This window comes from Neomonachus schauinslandi, chromosome 9 (genome assembly GCF_002201575.2).
Source record: "Neomonachus schauinslandi chromosome 9, ASM220157v2, whole genome shotgun sequence".
NCBI classification, from domain to species: domain Eukaryota; kingdom Metazoa; phylum Chordata; class Mammalia; order Carnivora; family Phocidae; genus Neomonachus; species Neomonachus schauinslandi.
Window position 1 is genome coordinate 90953273 of NC_058411.1, and position 15456 is coordinate 90968728.

General features: G+C 42.2%; 1 protein-coding gene across 2 annotated transcripts in view; it reads right to left on the minus strand.

The window, feature by feature from the left end:
• LOC110583928 (aromatase) overlaps positions 1–11186 on the minus strand; it is a 32489-nt gene extending 21303 nt beyond the window's left edge. The window contains exons 1-2 of one of the 2 annotated variants that reach the window (XM_021693972.1): positions 11034–11186; positions 5327–5477 (exon numbers count right to left, since the gene is read on the minus strand). In XM_021693972.1, coding sequence (XP_021549647.1) covers positions 5327–5477; positions 11034–11178 — 296 coding nt within the window. In that variant the 5' untranslated portion in view covers positions 11179–11186. The remainder of the gene's footprint in view (positions 1–5326; positions 5478–11033) is intronic. The other variant, XM_021693974.1, reaches the window with a different exon arrangement.
• Positions 11187–15456: the final 4270 nt, after the last annotated feature.

Here is a 15456-nt window from a genome sequence, read left to right on the forward strand (position 1 = left end):
GGACTAACATATGTGCCTGGGTTCAAGAGTGGTAAGTACTAGAAATATGGAGGAGAAACTAATGGAATAATTGGTGCCAAACATTTAAAAGTACTTGCCTGTGTAGACCTATTTTGTGCCTGAGACTTATGGTCCATCGATTCCATTGCCTTTCCCCTGTCCTTTGTCCCTCTAATAGCCTCACTTACCCAGCTTAAATACTGGAGTCACTGCAGGAGAAAAACGATCTTTATAACAGAGAGATCTGCCTATAACTACCCTACCCAATGATCACATTTAACATCCCTTATAGAGGGACAACTTTTCCTTGTCTCTTGATGTGATGCAATATGAAGTGCCCAAAACTACCAAGGAAGTATCATTACAAAAGTGTTTAACCTGAATGAAACTGAGCTTTAAGACATAATTTTCAGTTTATAAGAAATACAGGGAATGGAGTAATATGTTAAGTAACACCATAATGTAATGAGAGAAATTCGGAAATATGGAACATCCTATAAGACAATTGACCTGGTCTCTTCCAAAGATCAATGTCATATGGGGCAGGGAATGGGAGGACTGCTCTTTCAACTTTCCTGTTCATTTGAACATTTTCTTAATAGAAAGTTGGAAAAAAACATTTTGTTAATCATTAAAATCACTCTCTTCCCATGCATTCTCAACTCCCTTGACTCTCTCCTTACTTTGTCATAGTTGCCTGGTAAAACCTCACCCCTGGCTAAATCCAACTTTTAGCTTCCTCTGTGCTTGCCCCTGGCAGCTGAATGTGGCTGGGAAAAAAAACCACACATGCATATGTTCACACACACACACACACACACATACACACAGGTCCCAGTTAAATTCAAGGGGGTCCTTAGTGCAGCTGGCCATTCTACAGTTCCCCAAGTCCGTTCACTCTCACTGTTCTAGATGACTATTATATCCTGCCTTCTCTCTCCTCAAATATTCTACTTCCTCAGTCTCAGCTAAGGACTTTATTTCCCATTTTACTGAGGAAAAAGAACTAGAATCTCTGCAAGCTCCAACTATTAGGATATGTGCTCATATATTCAAACTTCCCAAACTTACTGTGGATGAACTTCCATGTCCCTATTTCAAGACCAAATCCACTTGTCACTTGGACCCCCTTTACATCTCACCTAGCACACCCCTTTCTCTTCCATCAACAATTTTGCTCTGTAATCCATCATTGCCATCTCAACACACATGTTGTAATTTCTCCTATCTTAACAGAGACTCCTTGGACCATACATCCCTTTCTATTTCGTTGTTGCATTTCTCTGCTGCCTTTATGACAAACTTCTTGGAACAGTTGTCTACACCTGCTGCCTACAATTCTTTCCCCCCATTCTATACTATAATCAGACTTTTGCCCTCACCACTCCATTGAAACTGATCTTTTCAAGGTCACCCATGACCTCCCTGTTGCTAAATGCAACACTTAAATCTCCCGTTCACCAGGCACTCTCTGGCATGGTTGACAATTCCATCCTCCCTGATATGTACTCATCACCTGGCTTTCAGACCACCACACTCTTCTGGTTTTCCCTTCTTTGGCTATCCTTCTCTAGTTTCTGACTATAGTGGTGAGGGGGGGTGGTCTAAAGACTCAGACCGTCCTTCACAACATCCCATTCAGCTGTCTACTGGGCATGTCAAGTCAAAATACCCCAAATGGAATCCTGATTTTTCCCCATCCGAAACTTGCTCCACTTATCTGAGGTAATGATCCCTTCATTTTTCTAGGTACTTAAGGCAAAAACTATGCTATCACTTTGATTCTTACACCCAACATCCAATCTCCTAGCATCTTACTGGCTTTGCCCTCAAAATATGCCTAGAATTTCACCTCTCATCACCTCTACCACACTCACGTGGACCAGCCATCATCTCTTGCCTAACTGCTCTCTGGGCATTCATCCTTGTTCCTTGTTCCTTGCACCTGTTCTCAAAGAATGTAGGTAGAATGGGAGTAGAATGTGGGTAGAGAAGCCAGTAATGTGCTGAAACATGAATGAATCAGATATGTCACTCTTCTCAAACTCTTCAAAGGCTTCCCATCTCATGCAGGGTAAAATTCAGAGTTGTTACAATGGCCAACAAGGCTCAACATGATTGGGTATCCTAATACCTCTCTAATGTCATCTCCACTATTCTTCCCGTAGCCACACTGATATCCTTGGTGTTCCTTGAACCTTTCAGATGGGCTCCCACCTCAGTGCCTTTGCACTTGCTCTTCCTTTTGTCCAGAATGCTTTTCCTCTACATCTCTGCCTGACTCACTCCCTCACTTCCTTTAGGTCTTTATTCAAATGCTATCTTCTCAATGAGGCCTGCCTCGACTGCCTATTTATAGTTGTACTTCCATCCCTGCAACTGGTCCTCCCCACTTTAGTTTCCTATATAGCTCATATCTACCTGATGATAGTGTGAGCAACCATCTTGGTTTGCTTGGGAATGTCCCAGTTTTAGCATTAAAAGTCCCACATCCTGGGAAACCTCCTAGTCCCAGGCATACCAAGACAGCTGGTCATTCTACTCCTATACTATATGTTTTACTCATCTTTTGTTGGTATATTAACAATACAACAATATATTTCTCCATGAGGATAGGGATATTTAGCTGATTTGCTCATGATACCCAGTGTCCATAGGTAAGTCCTCAATAAATGTTTATTTAATGGATGAATGGGGAGCCAATAATGATTATATGTTAGGATCATCCAGTGCTTAGTATATGTAGTAAATTCTCAACAAATGTATGTTGAAAGAATACATGAATGCGTTCGCTATAAATGTACACATGATTAAAACAGATATACAAATATAATCCTAATTAGTATGTTTATTACTAACAGGTTTGGAAAAATAACCCTAATTAGCATGTTAATTGTTAACTCCCCTTAATGGATGTTACCCGTATTCTTTTTTTTTTTTTTTTGTATTCATTACAAAAACTAATATATACACACAACATGCACAGCATCTGTAGACCCTCATTAATTTAGAGCTCACCTGCCTGGGAAACTGTGCCTACTTTATCTACTGATAATGAGATAAACTTTCCCCCAAAACTCTGAGCTGCTCAGGCAACATCCTGGCCGCACTGACTCCCCCCATGAAGTTCTGCAGCCCCCACCACTTCGGGACTATGCTGGTAGGAAAAGTTGGGTCATAATCTCTACTCAGCTGATCTCAAACTTTTCAAAAGAAAAAAACCTGGCAAACTATTCAACTAAAAATAAAAAGCTTTCCGAGGGGGTATTTTCAAGAGGCACGGGTAGTTCTGGAAGGGACCTGAAGAGCAGGCAATGGAAGGAGATGGGGACAAACATGTCCTATTCCCCGCAGGGAGCTCAGCCCTTAACAACAAAATTGAGCGGCTCAGAGGCAATTAAGGAGAACATAAAGACTCCAACCAGTGAAAAGCCTGTGAGGACAGGATGAGGAGAGAACTGGGAGAGCTGGGGGAAGGGTGGGTTGGGTTGTGGGCTCATCTCAAGCATGAATCAGCACCTGAATTGGTCAGGGTCACTAAGGTCACTTTCTTAATGAAGACAGCAGAGCCGTCAGATGCTACCCTGCACTGTCACAAGGATCCTACTTTAGGAATGGCTTTGGGCTTCCAGGATTGGATCTGGTGATCCAAGTATGTAGTATCTAAGAGCAATTTCTGTTCTCGTCCTCTGGTCCTTTGTCACATTCTTCACTCCAGTTCTTGTCTTATACTACCACCACTTGAGCTAGACTGCAGGGTAAGATGATCAGACAAAAGCAGTCCAACCCTGCTTAGCTGCTCCCCTGACCCCAAGACAAGGCCCCCTGGTGCCAGAAGCTGCTCACCTGTTCTTCTCTCTCAGGCTCTGCAGCACATTGGCATTACTTGGGGAGCTCTACAAACAGGTTGTAGAGCTACAAACAGATGCCCAGGTTCCACCCCCAGAGATTCTGAAAGTTGGGGTGTGGCCTGGGCATTGGGGTTTTTAAAAGCTCCCTGGGTGACTTCAATGTGGAGCCAGGGCGAGAACCACCGCTTTAGGTCCTGAGCTGTAGACGGATATCCTTTTAGAAAAATACCCTGCGGGTCACTTCACCTATCTGTGATGAGGGCTGGAAGGCAACTCACTAAGCTGGTGGATGAAAGAGCAGTGGCAAACGTCTCAAGCCCCCAAGCCCTCATGTCATCAGTCCCAGGACATTTTGAGATTGTAGACCATTGCCAAAGAGAGTAAAGTATTGATGTTTAAAATGAGTACTTATCAAATTCACCTAAATTTGGCTGACCAAAGTAGCTCAAGAGAAGTAAAATCCAAGGGCAATTATTGGTCCCCCACTCTCTTCTGTCAGTTATTTGGTTCAAAGAATTGGCCTTTGAGATTACCATGGTATTTTATGAAATGATGTATGTAATCTTGGCTTGAAAGAAATCAATGTAGTTTCCAGAAATGCTTCACTTACTTCTGGGCAATAGTCTGCATCTGGACAAAAAAATTCTAACATATCAGTAAAACCCTAGTTGGTCTTGGTTTGTGGGTAAAGTCCTGTCAGGGAATATAAAAACTCATTAATGAGACAGTGTTGGCATATAACATTGTTAAATATCCAGTAAAGACAGCTGAAAGTCTAGTGAAATGTGTTCTCTTTGAAATTCTCCATTTTCTATGATCAATAAATAAGAAAACTAGTATTTCACAAAGCTAGTTCTCTACATTCGATGCCTATTTGATTAACCCTGGATGAATTCAATCTGCTAAACTTATCCAGAAAATACAACAAATCATTTTTTTTAAATAGGCAATGTATTTAAGATCACTCAGCTGAGACACCAGCCCACAGTCATAAATAGAACAGGAGCATATGAATAGCATCTTTTTCTACCGTTTACCCTTCTGGAGGCGCTCCGGAGCCTGCCATTAGAAGCCCATTAGCAAACTGGTGCAGATTCCTTTCTCTCTGGTGTTTCGTTTTGTTTTAACTGCTTGCTTATAGAGATAAGACCAAAATCTTAGGAAAGCAGAAAAGATAATGCCCCTCCCTAAAATATGTTTTGTCAAACCCAAATCCTTTGGATTTTAAGTTTCCATTCACCGCTCAGAGAAATTTCAAATAGTTTCCCAGCTTTCCAGAGTTCTTTATCTATGTACCTCTGGGTTTAGGCAAGACCCAATGATTCCGCTTGTCTATAGGTTAGATTTTTACCTCGGAAGTAAAAATACAGCCTTAGCAACAAAAGCATCAAGATATCAAAATAAGTGTGTCACTTAATAGGAAAAAAACACAGCCTTGGTTTTGAAAACCTGTCTCTGATTATTAACAGACTCACTTGCTAATAATGAGTGTTTCCTCTCCACATATCCAAACTCTCATGAATTCTCCATACATCTTGTTGTAGTAGTTGCAGGCACTGCCAATGCCCATCCACAGGAACCTGCAGTGGGAAATGAGGGGCCCAATCCCCATGCAATAGCCAGGACCTAGGAGAGTTATCAGACCACAGTCAGCATTTTAGCAAACACCAAAAAAGAGCAACTGTTTTATGTTATCGCTGCTTGTGTTCTTTGATATCTAAAAGGTCTTGGATACCTTCTGATGTATATCTGTGAATCTCTAAAAAAAACAAACAAGCTTAACACGAAAAAACAGTAGTTCAGTGTCCATACCACACTAGTTCTATTTGGTCTCGAACTTTTCAGTCTGAATGAGCCAGGGTAGGTGTCTGCTCTTTTCTTGCCACATTAAACAATGTCAGTGAGTTTTCAATACAAGTCAGTCAGTCCATCTAGTTACAAGCATGGAAACCAGGACATGTGACAAGCTGACCGATCTGTTTGGCTGCCTAGTTTTGTCTGAAAACTTTTGGTTTGAATGCCCCAGCTGATGGAATGGGCAGGTTAAAATTAGGTTGTAGTTTTGATGTAATCTTTTTAACTGAGAGACATGGTCTGTGAAGATAATGTTCAAACAAAGAATATCCATTTTTTTTTCCTTCAAAAAGGACTCAGTTTAAGAGAAGAATCCTAATCTTAGTCTCATTAGGCAAAACATACAGCTAAGCATTGAGGAAGTAGGCAATGAGTCCAGTCAGTGTCTGGACTAGAATTTGGGTCCAGCAATGTGGTTTTACTCAAGAGCAGTGACCGCTCATGTCCTTGCTTACATAAAGAACGGAGGAATTTTCTGTTGCTTAGACCAGAGAACAAACTTGGTAGCTTGATTATACTGGTGGCTGTAAAAAGTTAGACAAAAACTTCTTGGAATGGTTTTAGGAGTTTTCCTGTGAAGTAGTAGCTTTTCTACATCAAATCTTTCTCCTTTCATTCCATTCCAGTAGTAAAATAGGAAGCCAACATGCATGACTGTTTGAGACAGTGTTCTCACTCCAGGGGCAAGCACTGTGTAAATAAATCTAGATAATCTAAGCTTTTGCTTAAACCATCTAAATTGGATGTTAAATCCCAAATTCGTCAAATAAGATTTAGTCCTTTGAAATAGCTGGATTAATGGGAATAAGACTGTCAGGTTTTTTTCCTTAAAGTGAAGGTCGTTTGGGATGCCTGGGTGGCTCAGTTGTTAAGCGTCTGCCTTCAGCGCAGGTCATGATCCCAGGGTCCTGGGATTGAGTTCACCATGGGCTTCTTGCTCCGCGGGGAGCCTGCTTCTTCCTCTGCCTGCCACTCCCCCTGCTTGTGCTCACTCTCTCTCTCTCTCTGACAAATAAATCAATGAAATATTTAAAGTGAAGGTCTTTGGTAATATCTATAGAACCAAAACGTTTTCAAAGGGTTCTTCTTAATCTTCTGATTGTTCCGATAAACTGTATTGTAAGTAGATGACTGACTTTATACCTAATAATTTCATTAAGTTCTTTAAAAGATTAAAACAAGCAAATTTGAATATGTATTTCCTTAAAAGGTCATCAGATATACAGATCTCTAATCAATTAAAATGTGCATAATAACAAACTACTTTGCTGGGTATTTACAGTTTGAAACATTGTAGATGCCTAATAAGTGTTTCCTGGTGAATTTTTAAAATTAATTAGATATGTGTGTGTAATATAAAGGATGAAGTTTTAAATATCATCCACATTTAGAGTATTTCAGGTTGTATTTACATTTTGATAAAATGGAAAAATATCATTGTATCATGTACGTTTAGTCCATGGGAGGTCAGACATCCGGCTATTTGGGAATAGACTCATTCAACAAACGTTTACTTACTTAATATGCTAGGCCCATGAGGAACAAAGACATGCAAATGAAAGGCTGCACTCTTCATTTTTTATCTAATAGTTTGGTGCCATGTAGAAAGTCTTAATATTAAGGAACCACCATTCAAGTTTAAAATATGACAGTGCAGATCTCTATCCACTGAAAAAGGGAGATGGTGATGAAATTTGCTCAGGTTGAAAACCTGAGTGTTCTGACCAGAAGAGAATCCAAGTCTTGGGTCCCTAGTGATCAATCATGTGTCAGCTTAATTCATCCAACAAACACTTACTGAGACCCTACTAGGTTTAGACACTAGCTACGGGTCAGAGACTGGAGATGGAGTGATAAGCATAAATAGGTTCCCAATCAGAGTCCTGGGCAGGAGAGGAGAGTATAGGGGAGGAGAAAGTACAATATTGAATTATTGTAACACAATGTGATCCTTTCATTTACATGTATACCTTACACCTTCCAGCTGAGAAAAGAATGTCCTAGGAGGGGAGAAACTTTGGTAGGATATTCGAGAAATATTCTGGTTGCATCCGCATTAAGCTGCTCTCTGCCTCTCAGATTTGGGAATGCTGATTTAGGCCTACAGCGATTGCGGGCACCTCTTTTACACCCTAAGAGGAGCGATAAATACTACACTGCATTTTTGTGCAGAAACAGCCTCCCAGAAGCCAACAGCTGGGACCTCTCACCCACTGTCCTAATCAAGAAGCTGTTGCATTCCCTGGTAGGTGTACACCCTAGAGAAACCTGTGAACGGGAAGGCTCATAGCAGCACTGTTCACAATAGTCCCAAACTAGAGACACCCAAAGGTCCACCAATAGTAGCATCAGTAATTAAACCATGAGATGTTTGTGCTACTGCATACCATATGAGCTATAGAGGCATGTCACTCCATGGATGAAGCTTGCAAGCACAATATTGAGCAAAAGAAGCAATATAGAAGTAATGTAGGACTCGATGGCTAAAACATTTAAAACCAGGCAAAATTAATCTGTATTGCTCAGGGATATGAAATTAGGTGGCAAAACTATAAAAACAAGGGAGTGATTATCACAAATTAGAAGAATGTTTACCTCTGGAGGTGAGATGGGGTATGACTGAAAAGACACAAGAGAAGTTTCTGGGATCCTGCTAACATCCTGTTTCGTGTCCTGTACTGTGATGGCATATTTATTTGTACACTTTTCTGTGAAGTCGTTTTTTTAGTGGGAGAAAGGGGAATGTGTTGCCATGTCCTTTTCCCATTGACCCCTCTGGGGACATGGTGCCCAGGGCAGAGAGAGGCTCTGGGGGAGGGAATCCATGCGCAAAGCTGGGGATGGCTCAAGAGATTTAGCTCTGAGTCCCAGTTTCATCACTTACTAGCTATGCACCATCGATCCTCTTTAATCTCAGTTTCTTCATCTGCAAAATAGGCATAAACACACCTACCTCATCAGAGGACTATGAGGATCACAAGAGAGAAAGAATGAGAAACTGCTTTGTAAATTGTAACTAACTTAAGGGCTTTTAAATCATTGCAACTTCTTAACTCCCCTTGACACTCCCTGACCCTGAGCTTCCTGCAAACCTGTAAAACCAAGAATCCAGAGAACCAGTGATTTGAGGAAACTGGCAAAAGGAGTTCAGGAAGAACCACCCCAACAAAGCCAATTTTCTCACCTTTCCTTCCCCAGCTGGGCACCATGGGACCTTAGTCTGTGCCACGAGAGGATTCTGACCAGAGCTCACATTTTCAAAGGGAAAGCATGGAACTAGAAGCTCCCTGGCTAGCAAAATGATCACCAACCTGGGATTTAGGAATTCCTGGTTGTTCCCCTCCCCTGCCTTTCCTTTCAAGCTGAGATGCTGATAAGCCATTTCCTTTCTCTGGGCTTTAACCCTCACCTGTAAAATGAAGGGTTTGAACTCCATGGTTTCTTATATTTGTCATAAGGGTTTGCTTGGGTAAGGCAGTTCACCTCTCTGGGGCTCAGTTTCCCCTTCCGTCAAGTGAAGGGGTTGGGCTCATATCTATGGCTCTCAATCCTGACTGCTAATGAAAAATCACCTGGGAAGATTTTTTTATTTTATTTTTTTTAGTTGTGGGGAGCAGTGCAGAGGGAGAGAGAGAATCCTAAGCAGGCTCCAAGCCTAGCACACTGAGCGGGCTCAATCTCACGATACTGAGGTCATGAACTGAGCCAAAATCAAGAGCCAAAATCAAGAGTCAGATGCTGAACCAACTGAACCACCCAGGTGCCCCAGAATTTTTTTTTTTTAATATCAACATGGGGGCCCTGCTCCAGACATAGCTGAGAACCATAGAACTATTAGTGTATGGCAGCATGATGTCCCCAGCACAGGATTGGGGGACAGAGTGAGCTGTCACCTAGGCTCCTGATCCAAAGCTTCAGGGATGCCAGTTCTTGTGCTTGCCCCCACCATAGGCTGACCTCCTTTTTCAAAGGTCCAAGGGACTTCTTCTAAAACTTGCAACATAAACATCTGGGGGGACTTGTTATAAAATACCCTCCACCTCACCCACCATTCATGGATCCTGACCTGGGAGCCCACTGTGGGAGAAGAGATCCAGTGAGGAAGGAGCTGTAGTGGGAAGGAGCTCAAGTTAAAGGCCATGAAAGAGTCTTCCCTCAGACCGCTCAGGGAGTAGAGAACAACGTTAACTGACCTCTCTGTTTAAGTGGACATGAAAGCAACCTAAAATACCAGGCTGAATCAGATAGACAGGACAGACAGTTCTCTGGAAAATTTTGGAAGAATCCAGACGCGGGACACTTTGCACCAGCTTCACATTCCTACCCTAAATCACTCTATGATGAGGTCCACTGCACTTGGAAGTGCATAATGACTATGCTCTTGAAGTAAAGCCTTGTTGGAGGGCTCATGGGACTGGGGATAGATGCTTGCCATGAAGAATTTTCACTGAAAACTGAAGAAATAGTTGGATATTTCTGGTAATTCTGAATTAATCTGATAGTTGTAGAGTGGTAGGGGTTTCTATTGGAATTATCTGGATAATTATATGATACTCTACTTTTGATTAATCCACAGACCTTGTTGAAGATTCTATCAGGGTATGATGTTCCAAGGGAACCATAGTGGTCTCCATTTTTCTTCCAGTGCCCAGGTCCCAGCCAGCTCTTATGGTGGCATCACCATCACACCTACCCCCAAGAATAAGAGAAAATGAAGAGTGGGATGAAGAGAGGAAATAAGTTCAAGAAAGGAAGAGGGCAGAGCACGGATGAGGCAAAGCAGCAGGGAGAAGGAGAGGAGTATAGAAGGCATTCCGGGTGTGCCTGGCTGGCTCAGTCAGTGGAGCGCGTGACTCTTGATTTCGGGGTTCTGAGCTCAAGCCCCACATTGGATGTAGAGATTACTTAAAAATAAAATCTTAAAAAAAAAGAAGGCATTCCAGAGACATTTTACCTTCAGAGCAACATTGGAATGAATTTGAATAATAATAAAAAAAAATGCCTGGTTTACCTTGCTTCACCCCATCTCAAACTTACTTTTTTTTTTTTCAAACTTACTTTGAAGGATACTCATGCCAAGTCTACCAAAGCAAAGCACAGACTGGACGGGATTATCTAAGATATTTTTTTGAAATGCTTTCATTTGAAATGTGCAGCTAATTGGTATAAAGTTTTTCACCTGAGTTTTTATTTGCTAATATTGCCGTGGGCTTCAGCCATTTCACCATGTTTTTGCTCTTTGTCCTTTTGCAAAATTTTCTTTACCCTCTTGGACCAAAAGCCCAAGTAAACAATCTCCTTAGTTACAGAACTAAATGACTGACTTACCGGGTATTGAGGATGTGTCTTCATAATTCCAAACCAAAAGAAGAAAGCCAGTGAGCAGCAGGATCGGCATGGTGGCCACAGGCATGACTTCGGGCATCATGCTGGTGATGTTATAATGCATTGGGTTCAGCATTTCCAAAACCATCTTTTGTTCCTTGATCTCAAGAGAAAAAACTTAAAGTCCTATGGAAATCAGAGGAGCAAAACAAAAATTAGAGAATCCCCCAAAGTGTACATCCAGGACTCCTGTTGCTTCAGAGGATGCTGTAGTGCAGAAATCAGCGTTTGTTTTATAATGTGATTGGACACCTAGACAAGACAAACTTGTGGTTACAAGTCAAAACAAGCAAGCCAAAGAGAGATCTTTTGGCTTGAAGTACAGCATTTCTGACCTTGGTAGAGTCTCAGGTTCGTTTAGACGCTTGGTTTGATAGAACCTTATCATCTTGCCCTTGAGTGGGTAGAGTGGCTGAATTCCCAATTGAGAATCAAATTTCTTACCAAAATACAAGAAAATGAAGCTCATTCCAGAGGTGAAGCCTTTCTGTGACTTCATCAGCAGATATTGCTTAGGCAATCTTTTTCTCTTGATGCCAAATCAATTTTTTAAAAAGTAATCCCTAACCCCCTTCCTTGCTCAAAATTAATTCCCCCAAAGAGTAAGTTTCTCTAGAAAGAATAGTTGCTTGGGCATTGTCGAGGTATCCTCAGAGACTTCTATTGGGTTGTTTGTTGAATTCAGCGTGACTCACTCAGGACGATCTTTTCTCTATTGGCTTGAATAAGGCTTAAAATCTTTTGCACCACAGGCTGGATGAAGCAGTACTCATGGGGGCCAATGTCAGAAGTAGTTAGGAGAGAAGAATGAGAGACGGAGATTCCAGGGAGAGGAGAAAGAGATGGAATGGGGGAGGGGGAGGAAAACAAAGGACAGAAAGAGTAGAATGCCACCAGCAATAGGCTCAGGTCCACTCATGCTTTGCCCACAGCAGCTAACCTCCTGTGCAAGACAATTTTCAGTTTGATTTGCTGGTTCTGTCATGTTTCTCAACAATGTAATGTTGAGTCTGTCTTTTCAGTAAGGTTTTCTAAGACCAGTACTCACAGAGGAGAGTTTCAGGGATGATGGTTTGTTGAAGAGACCTAGACTGAATAAACTTGCATAGCAAGGCAAGAGCGACCATTCAATGTGGTTCTGGTGGCAGATGACTGCTCTGAGGATTACCCTCCCTTGGAAAGTGACCTGAGTTTGCAGGACTTATAATGGCTCTGAAACAGATTTTGGCAGGATTTTATCTAGGAATAGTTCTAGATTTTTAACCAGGGCTTCTAATTGGATTTTGGTTGCTCTGTGAACTCCCTGAAATGCTGCATAAAGTATTGTATCTGCTCACCTGAACTTTTAGAGGGAAAGAACTTTTATCAGATTCTTTAAAGTATGTAATTACATTTCTCCCCTGATCTATGTGAGATCTTAATTTTATTTTATTTATTTTTTAATTTATTTGACACGGAGAGAGGGAGCACAAGCAGGGGGAGTAGCAGGCAGAGAGAGAGGGAGAAGCAGGCTCCCCTTTGAGCAGGGAGCCGGATGTGGGGCTGGATCCCAGGACCCTGGGATCATGACCTGAGCCAAAGGCAGAGGCTTAAACCAAGGAACCACCATTACATCATTCTGAATAAACTCCCTGGAACTTTATGACAGCCAGGATCCTCAAGGTTTCTGTTGATATTGATGAAACCTGAAACCAATGCTAAAGGTGTAAGTGAAGAAGGTGGTTGAGACAAAAAGGAGGAAGATGCACCAGAGGAAGTGATCCTGGCAGAAAACTTCACATTAAAGAAACTCTCAGAAAAAAAATTTAGAAAAAATAAAATAAAAAAACTCTCAGAGGTATTTCGCAGCATTGAAGTCACAAAGAATAACATGTTGGAAGCTGACACAAATTTATAAAGGAGTATGACGATTCACCAAGGCTTAGAAAAGATGCTCCGTCCATATCATAAGTTACACAAGGAGGAGACGGCAGCAAGAGATATTCAAATACTCTCATTTTTTTTTTTACAAACAAATAAAACACTTTTAAGAATTGCAGTGTTTCTAATGTTTACAGTGTATTATGATATAGGTCTTACTATTTTTTTCATTTCCATATACACTTAAAACCTGTAGTATGAGAGTTTTTAATGTTTCAACAAAAATTTTAAAGGTCTGGGCGCCTGGGTGGCTCAGTTGGTTGGGCAACTGCCTTCGGCTCAGGTCATGATCCTGGAGTCCCGGGATCGAGTCCCGCATCGGGCTCCCTGCTCGGCGGGGAGTCTGCTTCTCCCTCTGACCCTCCTCCCTCTCATGCTCTCTGTCTCTCATTCTCTCTCTCACAAATAAATAAAATCTTTAAAAAAAAAAAAATTTTTTTAAGGTCATGGAACGCTTGTATTTTTTCTCTCGATTTTTTTAAAGATTTTATTTGAGAGACAGAACAAGAGAGCACAAGCAGGGGGAGAGGCAGAAGGAGAAAGAGAGAAGCAGACTCCCCTCTGAGCAGGGAGCCTGATGTGGGGGCTCAATCCCAGGACCCTGGGATCACGACCTGAGCCGAAGGCAGACTCTTAGCCAACTGAGCCACCCAGGAGCCCTTTTCTCTCGATTTTTACCCAGTTTCAATTCTTATGGTCATTATTATGGTCTTGCACTACTGTGTAAAGCAAAGACTGCCTGTATATCTAAATGTTTAATAGGGCTTAGAAGCCTGGTTCCTAATCTTTCTCAAAAGTATGTCCTAAAGATGTCCCAAAGAGTGTGAGAATTTTTTTTTTAACGCTTACAGAGCACTTACTACGTGTCAGACATTGTTCCAATTGCTTTACAAATACTAAGTCATTCATATTCACAACCACCCTGAGCTAAGTAAGAGGATCCCCATTTTACAGATGAGGAAACCGAAGTGTGATAAGTGGGGCACCCAGCTTGTTTGTTGCAGAGCTGGGATTAGAGTCCATGTAGTCTGTCTCTGGAACGCATGCTCTTTTGGTTTTCAAATTTTTATTTAAATTCCAGTTAACATAAAATGTAACATCATTAGTTGTAGGTGTAGAATCTAGTGATTCATCACTTACAACACCCAGTACAGAGCTGATGCTCTCAATCATGCCATTTTGATGCCTATTATGGGATTTATTTGGTCTCTACATTCAGGGACTTTTCAATCCTAAGCTATTTACGTTCATTCCTAAGCTATTCAGAATGACTTCCTTTAAAGGAGTAAGCTTTTCAGACCTTCAAATATCACAGCTGGAAAGGTTCTTTCCAATTCTTTCCTACTTGCACGTTGGGTTTTCCTGTTCAGTAGAACATTCTAATGGGCCGCACAGACAGGTTGGTTGAACAGAGGTCTTTGAGTGGTGGTATAGGGATGTAGGAAGGTCCTAGAACTTCATAGGGGATGCTTATATGTCCTCTGTGCCAGGAATACCTCCCACACACCCCCAAACACACATACACATACGCATAGCCCTCAAGTGCCATATTCCTTCAAATGCCATCTCAAATGCTTGGGGCTCCAGGCATTTGTTTGCCAAGCGGTCTCTACTCTTCACTCACTGGGCCTCCCACATGGATCCTGGTACCAAACAGGAACCAGATCTGTGTTTCTGTGCTGTGTGGAACCACGGGTATCCTAATACCTTCACTTACTGCCCCACGACCTCAGGATGAGGAAATGCCAGTCCTACACCCACCAGTGCAGGGTAAAGGCTGCTGGGGACACTGCAGAGCTTGGGTGTCCTGGTGCTCTGGGTTCGGAATACACTCTGGGCCCTGCAGTGCCAGGAGGGTCTTCCAGATGTCCTGCTACAGACTTGACCCTCTGCAGGATGGTGAAGCAGGCCTCAGCCTTGCAGGAGTGCCACCCGGCCTGGCCAGATCCTACCAAATCCTACCTTGCAGTATGGGGGAGACCTCTCCAGAGGACCCAGCCACCCTGGGTCTGAGGGCCAGGTGCCAAGCCTGCCCTTCCTTTCCTTCTCTTCACTACACCTGGTCTGTCCCTCCTTCACGTCCCCACTCACAGAGAAATATGACCCAGCTACCTTGGTTCTCCCTGTGAGTCCCTTACAGAATAAAATGAGGCATTCATTCTTAAAAGTTCTCTCCCTCCTTTTGTTACCTCTCCTTCTAGAAGGTGAGTTCTCCAAGGCCAAAGATCTGTGTCTTTCTCCTTCACGACTATATCCCACTCCCAGAATAGGGTCCTGGACTTTACTTTGTATATGCTCACTACAAGCCTGTTGCCTGGGTTTGCAGTTTCCGCATTCATTCAGATTTTACTCCCTGTTGCAACCTTCCCGAGACCCTTCTTCGCAGACCTTCCCTTTCAATCCATCCTGCGCACTGTTGCCAAGCTGTTTTTCAATTCAGTTTTCA